This window comes from Drosophila pseudoobscura, chromosome X, assembly GCF_009870125.1.
Source record: "Drosophila pseudoobscura strain MV-25-SWS-2005 chromosome X, UCI_Dpse_MV25, whole genome shotgun sequence".
NCBI classification, from domain to species: Eukaryota; Metazoa; Arthropoda; class Insecta; order Diptera; family Drosophilidae; genus Drosophila; species Drosophila pseudoobscura.
Window position 1 is genome coordinate 8,618,334 of NC_046683.1, and position 12,702 is coordinate 8,631,035.

At 45.5% G+C, this 12,702-nt stretch overlaps 2 protein-coding genes across 5 annotated transcripts in view; both read left to right on the plus strand.

The window, feature by feature from the left end:
* shakB (shaking B) overlaps positions 1–12,702 on the plus strand; it is a 141,610-nt gene that overhangs the window by 30,504 nt on the left and 98,404 nt on the right. The window lies entirely within an intron of this gene.
* I-3 (Inhibitor-3) lies at positions 6,958–7,835 on the plus strand. Its single transcript, XM_001355011.4, has one exon. It carries the CDS (start codon positions 7,098–7,100, stop codon positions 7,749–7,751), a length of 654 nt encoding a protein of 217 aa, XP_001355047.3. The 5' UTR covers positions 6,958–7,097; the 3' UTR covers positions 7,752–7,835.

A 12,702-nucleotide genomic window follows, 5' to 3' on the forward strand; every position in this document is an offset into this window, starting at 1 on the left:
TGCTTGCATCATTCAGCGGAACAAGAAGTCATTTCTTTTAAGCTCAGGCGGAGGTACTTTGCCCGTTCCCCTCCCCTCCCCCTCTGCCACTTTTCAACAGTTGGAGCCCACTGCTGGCACAGTGGGGCGAACTTCAGGGCAGAATTCTACAGATCATTCGGGATATATGCCATTGAAGCCGTGTAAGAGTATTCTCTGGATAATTTGTGGGGCGCTTCTTTATTTCACGTCTCTTCTTTCTTCTTGTCGATCGGCGAATCTCCCTTCAGAGCTATCGCAGTATCATATCGGGATCGGTTAGGGTTAATATGGGGCCGGTTAGGGTTAATATCGCTTGGCTTACAAATTACACATTTAAATAATTTAATATTTAACATATACATATATATTTTTTTTTGTAATTTGTTTATTGTAATTAGGATTTTATTTATTTATTTATATGTTTTTAAATGCTTTTTTTTAAGATATATTTTTAATATTTAATATATGTACATATATTTAAAAAAAATTTTTTTTTTTTTTATTGTAATTAGGGTGGTATTTATTTATTAATATGTTTTTATATGCATTTTTTTTATATATATTTAAAATATTTATATTTATAATATATATTATTTTTTTTTAATTTTTAATTTATTTTTTTTTTATTGTAATTAGGATTGTATTTACTTATTAATATATTTTTATACGCATTTTTTTAATATTGAATATATACTATTTTTAAAAAATTTTTTGTCTTTTTTATTGTAATTAGGATTGTATTTATTTATTAATATGTTTTTATATGCATTTTTTAATATATATATTTTTTAAATTTATTGTATTAGAATTGTATATATTTATTTATATGTTTTTCTTTACATTTTTTTTGTATATATTTTTATAAACTATTAATTTTTTATACATTTACTATTTTTTGGTTTTTTTCTTGCTTTAAAAATCTTTAAAAAAAACACCCCCTACAATCTGTAGTTTTTTATGGTTTATTCCATTGAAGGCACGATTGAGTTTCCAGCACTGAATCCTCACTTCCTGTTCGAACTACTTCATCATTTTATGGCTTTCAAATTGTTGGCTGGTTTCGTGTTTCGCCGGCTTCTGGCCATCGCCTTCTCCATGGCGTAGTCGTCGTCGTCGTCTCAGTTTCCCTCGGTCTCCGACTTTGGTTGTACATATACGCTTACCTACTTACGGGAACGCCTCCATCCGCCACCGCCACCGCGCTGCAACGGATTCTCAGCGGAGTCCATGCTTTTCGTTTCATTTTTGGTTTCATTTCATTTCCTCGGCTTACTTTCTCTCTGCCCTGCCCTGCCCCCCCCGTCTCGGGCACTGTTCTAATGGGAATTTACAATTTTTCACCAAAAAGCAAAAAGCTGCGCCTTGCGTCCGACATGCCCCGCTCCAAGCCCTGCCTCCATGCCCCGCTCCATGCCCCGCCTCCATGCCCCGCTCCAAGCCCGCCTCCATGCCCCGCCTCCATGCCCCGCCTCCATGCCCCGCTCCATGCCCCGCTCCAAGCCCGCCTCCATGCCCCCATCCAAGCCCCGCTCCATGCCCCGCCTCCATGCCCCATCCATGTCGCTCTTCTTTTGCCGCGTTGTTTCTTGCATAAAATGAAATTGTATTGCATTTTCCTTTTTTCATTCTCCCTCTTTTAGCCTTGTTTTTGCTGTTGTTGCTGCTTTATGGCTGGACACAGAATGGCTGCCTCAGCAGCAGCACAAGGAGCAGGGAGGAGCCGCAGCAGAGTTACTGCTACTCCACTTGGAAGCTGCGTCCGCCATTCGGTGTCCGTTACTCTTACGCGCGAGAGTATCACGATTTGTTTGAACAGCTGTTGGCAGGACCCGAAAAAAGGCATCCTCCTTGTTGCCAGGCATTCCGCATAGATCTGTGGAGGATTCCATATAATCGAAAGGGTATTCGGGCTTGGCGTTTTTATGTCCATTTCCCGGCTCCACTCTCCAGTGGAACACAATAGAAAATCGTGAGAGCAACATGAAAATTTATGATGCATTTCTTTTGCTGCAGTACAGTACGCCCTCGCTTAAGTCGTCTCGGCCATGCTTTCAAATTATTGCAAAACTTAAGTGAAATTTATATAATTGTAATGGAATTTATATTAGATTTTGTCCGCTGCAAACTGACAAATGGTTCCACCCATCTCCTGGGAGGAGGATTGTGATTGTCAACGTCTCGTTTCCCTTTTTTTTCCCTTTTTTATTTTGTTGCTGTGACACAGATTTCGTTTTATTTATTTCGATTACTTAAGCTCAAGAATCATACAAATAGTTGAAGGAAACAGAGATGGGAAGGACAGGCAGGACAGGCTAGACAGTGTGGAAAGGGAGCTCTGACAGCGAAAGTTGAATAGATCCCAAAGAAGTAGAAATTCCAGCAGCTTTAAAGGTATTTTGCCACAAAAAATAATTCAATAATTGGCTGGGAAAAATGTTAGAAAAATAGTCCTGCCTCTTAATTTAGGGAAACAACTGCTTCGAAACCCCACAAGAAGTGGAAAGAAAAGGAAAGCCTTCCAGGGGAATTCTTCAATGCATAAAAACCCGACAGCCCCGCTGGATATCTGATGAAATATCCCCCCCAAAGGGGGCACGGATACGAGTATCCACAGCCCATGAGCAGATAGAGAGGAGTGGAGTCTCTCTCTCTCCTCCTGCTTAAGATGTTTTCTTTTCCTTTGTCTCGTTTTTGTTTCTTTGTGAGCAAATAGTTTTCCGCTTGCCGCCGCATAGTACAATACAATAGAATGGGTTTTGGGGCATTCTTTATCAATTTTATCTGTGAAATATATTTCCGAAACATTTGCCATTATATTTGCATTAGTAGCCACAGCATCCGGACCGGGTCCGGCATGGCAGGAATTTGTTTTTGGATTGGACACACGACACGCCAGCTCGACGCCCAATGAAAGGGGGGAGTGGAGCGAGTAGGCATTCAAAGAGCTCCACGTACACGTCGCTCTCGGCTTTGGTCTATTCCCAGGCGGAAACTGCTTATCACACATTTCCCACACACACACAGAGCGGCAGCCAAACCAAATACAATACAGGAATGCCCCACAGGACAAAAAAAAAGGATACACCACAGAGTGGAGTGCCACTGGGGGGTGGTGTGGAGGGGTACTAGTAAAGTAATAGCCAAAGCGCACAAAGAATGATGCGTAGACATGATTTCCGTGCGGTTGATTTCCCCCCCCCCCCCCCCACCCCTTCCCCACCCCCTCTCTGCACACTGTTTCGACCACGGCGGAAAATTTCCATAAATCTTGAACGGCTGTGGGACTGTGGGATATTTATTTATTGGCCAAGATCATCGGCCTCCCTGGTCCCCCTTTGGAGGTTCTTTTTCCTGGAATTCTGCGCCCGGTTTTTCTTTAAAATTCATTCCCTTAAAGAAGCTGCCCCTAAAGCTATTTCCCCCCTGAACGTTGGTTCGCTCGTTTTGCCGTTTAAAATTCCTTCCTCTAATGGTTTTCCCTCCATTAGTTCTTTTTCTCTGTGCTCTGTGCTTCTCTGTTTTTCCACTACTCGTATTGTTGCCATTTCGTCCATCCGTTCTGTGCTCTGTTCTGCCTTTTTCCTGGGGTTTTTTATGCCACCAGAGAGGGGAGAGGAAGTAAAGTGCCGGCAGGGAAACTATTTGCTTGGGGGATTTAGTTTCTGGTACCTTTTGTGCGTATAGAGTAGAGTGTTATCTACATGATTTTGCATGCCCAGGACTCTCAATCAGGATGAGGAATAGAGAGCCAGGCGGAGAGAAGAGCTGAGGCCACTCTGACACCGACTTAGGACTCTCAAGTGGCAAGGTTGGCATTCCATTCCATTCCATGCCATGCCATGCCTCCATGCCTCCTCCATACGTATACGGCAGTATCGCAGTATCACTGTCGTTGTCTAAGCTGCTGCCAGAAGCTGCCCCCAAGTAGCATGTAATTCATCTTATTCCCCAAAGACAACCAGCGACAAAGGAGACACGGACGCTTGAGCTTACAATTCCGGCGGGTAAATTGCTCGCGCAGATGCCACCCGACGTGGCAGGGCTGAATCCGGCTGAACAGAACAGAACAGAACAGAACCCGGAAGCGAAGGCGTAGGCGTGGGCGGCGGCGGAGGCGGAGGCGGAGGCAGTCAAAGGCGTTGCTGTCGTCGCGTTGTGCGTGTCTCCATTGGGACATAAATGCCATTTGGCCCGTCCGCGCCCAGCCCCTCGCCCAAAAACCCCACTCTTGGGCATGGGGCACGCGCCTCATTACGTGTCGAGTTCTGTGCCCACCCCCCAATCTCCTTTTGACGCATAAAATGCGTAATGAATTTTAGATTTCATTTCAATGGCACAGAAAGAAAGTTATGGCCACAGGCTCATCAGGGGGCTTTCGGATTTGCTTTGGACATGTCTTGTCATCCCCCATCCCCCCATCCACAGCCTCTTTCTCCTTCCCCCTACCCCCAAACGTACACTTTTATTTGCCTGTTAAGTGCGTGAAGAGCAACCGCAAAGCGTTTAGTCCAATGGCCTGCAAATAGTTTTAGGTGATCCTAAACGGGGTGTCTATCCCTACAATCGTTGGATTGATCCAAACTAGTGGAACGGAATGCAGTGGAATGGAACAGACAGGCGGAAAAGCACGTGCCTCGACACTGAGACACATTTTGCACTCAGAGAAAAGTTTTTGGGGGCCTAAACGGAGTGTATATCCCTGCCATCGTTAGATTGATCCAAACTAGTGGAACGGAACGCAGTGGAATGGAACAGACATACAGAAAAGCACGTGCCTCGACACTGAGATATATTTTTCACTCAGAGAAAAGTTTTAGGGGGTCCTAAATGGGGTGTCTATCCCTACAATCGTTAGATTGATGCAAACTAGTGGAACGGAATGCAGTGGAATAGAACAAACGAAAAGAAAAGCAGAGAAAAGTTTTAGGGGGTTATAAACGGGGTGTCTGTCTCAAAGACAATCCCTACAACCGTTAGATTGATCCATTTGATGAAAACTGGTGGAGCGGAACGCAGTGGAATGGAACATACAAGCAGAAAAGCATGTGCCTCGACAGACAATCCCTGATCTATTCGTTAATAACTAATGGAACGGAACGCAGTGGAATGGAACATCGTGGGAGAAGAAAAACAGAAACGCACGTTCCTCGACCCTAAGACACTTTTTGCACTCCGAGAAAGACATAAACAGATTAAATATATTTCATATTTATTTAAAATTGTTTTGTTTGTTAGATTCCATAATCTTTGGTGTGTATTTCTCTATGAAAAAGGTGAAAAGTCTTCCCAAAATAGAGCTGGCATTAAATATTAAAATATACTATATCTTGTTGATTGAAATTTGTTGTTAATTTTCGAAGATCCGAATGAAAATTCATCATGAAACGAAAGAAAATGAATGGCAGGTGAATGGCAATGTAAGAGATGACAAAAAAGATTGAAATAATAACAATGTCCACCCATAACTCATCTTCAATTGAAGTTCAGTGTTCTGTGAATGGAACACCAGAGAATAGTTGAGAGAATGTTTCCGGAATGGAATGTTTCCGAGCGACTAACTCTCGATGGGCTTCACTCACATCCGGGCGGGCCCTAAACGGTACATAATGGAGGGGAATACCCCCGTCATCGATAACTCGGGGCAGCGCAGCCTTGGCTTGGCTTATTTATCGCCCGTTGGTCGAAAGTTATCGATCAATTAAAGTTACATTTGCCTGCCCGGCGACGCATTTGTCACCGCAAAGGAGGCAGGGCCAGGGCCAGGGCCAGGGCTATCTGAGCTTTGCTCTTGAACCGAACGACCAGCCAGAGGGGAGGCCCTCCCCTCCCCTCTTAACTATTCAAACAGCATTGAGCATAATTTTTCATTCAGGGTCGTTGGCTTGGGCCCTGGGCTTTGGGCCTGGGCTTGGTGCGACGCTGCGGCTTCTCTTTTTTATTATCTTGTGCAGAGCAGAGCAGACAGACCATCCACCGCCCATCCATTCCGACCGCCTGTGGTCCAAACTGCAAACATAATTTTTCCTGCTTCTAATGCCAGATAAACGCAGACATGGAGGCCAGAGCGACAGCCAAAAAAGGAGCAGCACGAAGACGAAACCGAAACCGAAGCCGAAGCCGAAACGGGCAAAAAGTTCCTTAACCCCATGTGGCACCCAGCCCCCCGCCAGCCCCCAAGCCCCAACCATCATATTATTTTCAACATTTATTTGCCATGCGTAAAAAAAAAAAAAATATATAGCATATACATGTATATATATATAGAGGGAGAGTTCTTTTTCGTGCGATTTTCAAAGGCAAAAGTGGTAAAGTAAAATGGAAAATGGCTTTTCCCACACACACACACACACACACACACACACACACCCCCCTTCCCCGACGGTCTCCCTCAATAATAAATGCAAAACTGCACCGCGCAAAGGAGAATTGCATTTTAGGTAAACATAGAGAAGGCCCTCCCCCCGCCCTCCCCCTACCCACAGTGGGAGGGAGGCTGGGGGTTAAATGGGTGTGCCGGGTGCCGGCTGGGGCGTGGGCACTGCGGGGTCGAGGCGTGTCCTGGCTCTTGTCCAATTGACGTAAATCGTGCGCAAGTTTTGGCAGCCAAAATGACTGCGGCTAAAGCCTGGAGACGCGACAGAGAGAAGGAGAAAGAGGGCGGGGTGGCTGGGGGTGGGGGAGAGGGCAAGGGAAAGGTCAGCAAACTTACTGCATTTCAGGGACCGTTGGGCAGAGCCAGGAGACGGGAAAGTGATCTCAAAAGATGGCAGGATCGATAGAAGCGGATAACAAATCGATTTTAGGCGCCGCGCGTTATGCGGCAGTGCCCCTCGGTCGTTTTGCCTGGAATCCGCGCGGGAACAGCCTTCTGATGGTGTCACACGGACCTCTTGTCGGGCTTAACAAATTTATTTCAATCCCAGTAGGTCTCGAAAATCTTGTCAAATATCTCATAAACAAAATACGGTCCCATCCATGCGGTCGTATTTTTGAAGCGCTAGACTTTCTTTCCAGTTAAAAACCAACTGAAAATAATAATATTTCGGAATAAATTCTACACACAAAAATTGACACGAATGAATCCGCAGGAGAACACCGAAAAGGAGCCTGGCCCTGGACCCGAACCGTCTTCGATAAAGCTGAAGCTCATGGCTGGGAATGGTGGCCCGGACGTGGCCGCCACGGGCCACGGCGGCGGCATCCAGACGCCGGTGGAGGGGAGCACAAGGCCATTCAGCATCGCCGGCGGTGGCTCTTCGATCTCGTCGACCATTAATCAGAGCGTTCAGTCGATGACGATGACGATGCCGATGCCCACGTTGCGCTTCGTTCTGCGGCGTCCGGCATCGCCCACCATCAGCCCCAGCAGCAGCTGCTCCCCCTTGCCACGACATGTGCGCTTCCACGAGAGTGTGGTCGACAACGAGAAAATGAATCGTCGCAAGTCCAAGTGCTGTTGCATCTACCGCAAGCCGCATCCCTTCGGCGAGAGCTCCTCCGACACGGACGACGAGTGCGAGCACTGTTTCGGGCATCCCGAGGTCCGGGCGCGGAATCGTCAAAAGAAGAAGATGGCCGGCTGTGGTTGCGGCTGTTGTGGCGGACACTCTCCGCCGGCGGCTGTCGTCCCAGAGGAGTGCCCCGAGGCGCCAGAGCAGGAGGCTGTACCAGGAGATTCGGCTGCTCCGAAGACCGATGATGATCAGAGCGGAGAGGAAACCCTGTCTTAATAATCCTCCACCCCCCAAAAAAAACCCCGTTTCCAATTCGACTTGTGTTCCAATCGAGAAAATAAATTTAAAATTAAACCCAAACGCCCTTCCATGTGCGCCCCTCAAGGCCATGCCGTGCCGAAATGTCGGGCGTGCTGCAAAATGCTTTCCTGTTCCTGTCACTCAGTCGTGGCTGAGACCGCGGCGCAACCCTGCCACCAGCCAGATATCCTTCCGAGCTCCTCGCCCGCACCGTGTGTCTATTGATTGATTATGCGAACTGTCTGCGCGAACTTGTAACTAGATTAATGAAGTTTTTGCCTGGATGCAGCCCGGACTGATCCCCACTCCCATCACCCCCCCACCCCTCCACTCCCCTTCTCGTGTCTGCAGTTGTCGTCTGTGGCCCAGCGAGTGCTTCAGTTGCAGCATATGGCCAGGACTGGCTAAGGATTTGTGCAGTTTGTTAACCCTGCCCGAGCCCGCCCCGCCCTGCCCTTCCGAATTCCAGCTGCTGCTGTTCTATTTTTATTTTTTTCGTTTCTGGTGCACATTTCCCGTAGTTTCAGTTCCATTTTAAGTACAATTCTTCCTGCCATTTTAGTTGTTTCAGCCCAGAGAAATATCCATCCAGTTGGCAGCACTCCCGCTCCGAATGGGTAACCAAATGAAGCTGCTGGCTCGTGCTGTACTTCGATAAACAGAAGGGAACAATGGGGGGACCAAGGGGGCGGACTATGGGGGACTTTGGGGCACTGTGACGTGGAGAAGGTTATGCAATTCCTGGCAAAACGGGCGAACAAAAAATCACAGAAAAAAATGGAGCGAAATATTTCTGTTTTGGTTTCTCTTCTTCTGTCAAACTTTGAACCCTTTTCGTACACCCAGAGAAAAGGTTGGAAATTGTAAGAAAAAAGTCCATAGTGGAAATAAATCTATTTTAATATTTAGTTTAAATATTTTTGCATTTATGTAGATTTTTCTGCATTTTCATATCCTAAAAAATGTCCGTGTGTTTGCTGTTTCTCTGAGTGTATCTGTGGTGGCATCAAACCGCATTCCAATATGAATGTGTGTGTGTGTGGGTGTGGGTGCGTGTGTGTGTGTGGGTGTATCTGTAAGTGGGAGTCACGTTAGTCGTTTTTTATGAGGTCTCTTGGCGCTTGATTCCGCGGCCCCAAACCGCATTTGAAGTGCTCGCCTCCGCAGCCAAAGGATACAAAAAAAAATAGGAAGTGGGTAGCGGAGCACAGCTACAGCTACAGATACAGATACATTTTGCATAACTCATATGCGGGCATGTACTACATCTGGTCGCACCATACATACATCCTAGTCGCAGTCTATATATGTGCCACGAGGCTGGGGAGATGCTTGGTTCGGATTTTGTAACTTGGTCAATGGGTCGTCGACGTCAACGAAGCTGAATTTTGCCTCTTTTCATATTATTTACTTTCCTTTTTTTCCCCCGTTTTTTTTTTTGCTCTTTTCTCTTGTCTCTGTTTCAATTTTCGGAGGACGCTTTGGAAAATTATTCCTTCTCCTTCAATGATTAAGCTGATGATGATCTGGTTGCTTTGAACATGGCCCAGATACATATTGCGACTGTGCCCGATTCGGTCAAAGGGCTTTTTGCCCAAAGAAATCTCAAGGGAAACAGTTCCCAGAAAATCCTTTTGGAGATCGCATTTGTAGAAATTTCTGCAGAACATATTTGGAAATTACTGCCTTTAAGGAGTCGCTTCGAAGGCCTTCTAAGGCACGGTCTAGGCCCTTTAGAGCCAACGAAATTAGCCCTTAATTTGCTCGTTGGAGCCACCCACCTTTGAGCCCACAAATCGCACAACAGATCTTGGGTTTCCTTAGCTCAAGACCCTCTCTGGTATTCATACATTAAACTTGAAATCCCTGGGCTTCAATTCAATCGCAACCTGCGTCGGGCAGGGGCAGGGGCAGGGGCACGGGCAGAGTCCCTCCTGTTGGCCATAATATCCGAATAGCTTTGAGGTCAGCAATAAACAATTTGCGAGCAATTCCACAAAAATATTGTGGTCAAATGTGGGCAAAGTGTGCCACAAGCAAAGGGACCGAAGGACTCGAAGGACACGAAATGAACCACAATTAAAATGGGGAATTGTGGAGGGAGATGGGGCTGGCCCGGGGAGGAGCTATACGTTTTGGGTACGGTTCCTCTGGCCCAGACACAAATAATGAGGCAAACCACAACAATTACAGCAAACAAACAAATCTGAAAAAATAAAAAACCAATTGAGGAAAAGCTGGGAAAACGCTCTGTCTCTCTCTGTCTCTCTCTCTGTGTGTGTGTGTGTGTAAATGTTGTGAAATGTACCAAAGTGAATAATTTCTTTTTAATTTCCACTTAAGTGACTTTTAAATGTTTCACACAACCAACAACAACAAAAAAATAAAAATGAAAAATAAAGTCAAAAGAGGGGAACCTCGAAGAGTTGGAGAAATGTAAAGCAAGGAAGTCAAGGTACTTATGGAAATGGGGGAAAATGGGCGGGGAAAATGGTTAACAAGGGAGCGGGACGGTAAGGGTCGGGAACGGGAACGGGACGGACTGTGAATGATGGTAGGTAGACGACACGTCACTTTGACGCCCTCTGGTGTTGAAAATTGGCAGCCAAAGGAGGCCAGGGGGTGCCCAAAGGGTCAGAGTGGGGCAGGCGGGGCGTGGCATGTGTCGAATGAATCTGTTGATTGAGAGGGAAATGCTCAAGGGCTCAAGCTATTGGTTGGTTTTGCTTTTTTTCTGATTCTCGTTTGTTACTCGTTGATTACTCGTTTCTTACTCATTCCTTACTCGTTGATAACTCGTTGGTTACCAGTTGATTACTCGTTGATTACTCGGTGACTACTGGTTCCTTACTCGTCGATTACTCGTTAGTTACGCGTTGAATTCTCGTTCCTTACTCGTTGATTGCTCGTTAGATACGCGTTCATCACACTTTCCTTAGTTATTGATTACTCGTTCCTTACTCATTGATTAGTCGTTGATTACTCGTTAGTTACGCGTTGAATACTGGTTCCATAACGTTGATTACTCGTTCCTTACTCGTCCTTTACCCTTTCCTTACTCGTTCCTTACTCGTTCCTTATTCGTTCCTTACTCGTCCTTTATCCCTTCCTTACTCGTTCCTTATTCGTTCCTTACTCGTTCCTTACTCTTTCCTTACTCGTTCCCTTCTCGTTCCTTAATCGTTCCACACTCGTTCCTTACCAATTCCTTACTCGTTCCTTACTCGTTCCTAACTCGCTCCTCACTCGTTCCTGATTCGTTCCTTACTCCTTCCGTACTCGTTCCCTACTCCTTGACTACTCGTTCCTTACTCTTTCCTTACTCGTTCCTTACTCATTCCTTATTCGTTCCTTACTCTTTCCCTACTTATTCCTTACTCATTCATTACTCGTTCCCTATTCGTTCCTTACTCGTTCCCTACTCCTTGACTACTCGTTCTTTATGTCTACTCGCTACTTTTTCATTTTCATCTTCCGTTCTCCTATATATTCCGTCTCTTTCGGTGTTTCTTCTCCTCTCTCCTCTGCGAGAACATATTTCCATCAACTTGCTTTCATATTTCCCGTGTATCTTTTTGCCACATCTTGCTCCCAATTTTTACGCGTCATTCTTGCACCTTTCTCGCTCTCCTTCAGTTTTTTCTATATCGTTTATGTAATTGACTTCATTGCCAACAATCGATTCGAGTACAAAAGCATTCAGAGCCCACAGAAAGGCAACGGCAGCTCTTTGTACATCCTCCCTCCATATCCTTATTGCTTTCTGCATTTTCTTTTCTCATCTTTTTTTTCTTCTTATTTATGGCTCGCATTTTGAAGGCTCTTCAGCAATTTTTGAGCATCGAATTGAATCCCACTTGAGAACGCACAGAGAACCGAACAAAACAAAGAAAAAAGAAAAAAACACACGCACACACACACACACAAAAAAGAAGAGATGTGAATGTGATATGCAAATGGGAGAAAAAAGCGGAATAAGGACCGCAGTGTGGCAAGAGCATTGACAGCTCTGAGTCAGGTTTCGGGGAGTCCTGCGAGTGTCCCGGGCGGCTGAGTCAGCAAAAACATTTTAGACCATCAAATGGAAGCGATGATGGGTGGAAAATGCTGCTGCAAAATGTTACAATGCAAATTCAATTCATCTCGGTAAACAATTTTTCATCGAAAAGAGTCAATGAAGGAGCCTTAAAGCACCCAAAAGAGTCCCTAGTTTTCCACACATTACAGTGCTCTCTCTCTCTCCAGCTGTCGATCCTGTAATTAAGAGACCTCTAGCCCGGCATATATCCCCATTAAGCATACGCAACGTATGCCCCCGAATTCCTCAAAGAAGCAGGCGACCGGAAAGGCTGCGAAGCTAAGAAAGAACAAGAAGGAAAGCCGATAACATAAATCTATAATAATAAAGACAACAATAAAAATTGACTTCTCTAGCATGGGGGGGCGACCAAAAACACCAGCCACAACACCCACACACAGACCTCATCTAAGAGGTGGTGGTGGTGCCTGCAAGGGGAGGTCATTTTTACGCTGATGATGTCTATGACATTATCAGCAAAATTTATTAAATGACAGACACATAAATATATAATATATTAGGCCATAAATATGAGGACCCAGGGCGGGGGCAAAGGAGGCAAAACAGGGGTCGACCCAGCAGATATCCTGGCAAGTTTTTGATCCCTTCCCATCATAGATCCTTAAAGCAGAGGAGCTACAGGAAAGCATCGAACACGTTGGTATTTATTCGCCCCAATTATGTGCAATTAAAGGGTATCCTTAAGTGGAGACAACAAAAAATAGACCAACACCAGAACACAGGCGAAAAAATCACACACGAAAAGACATAAAAACGAATTACAATATTTTAATTTGATGTCGTTATTATCGCGCACACATGGTGCTCTTTGGTTACAAGTACCCCCCC

Excerpts from the sequence above, each read along its gene's own strand:
- I-3 (XM_001355011.4), top strand. The coding sequence starts at position 7,098 with ATGAATCCGCAGGAGAACACCGAAAAGGAGCCTGGCCCTGGACCCGAA.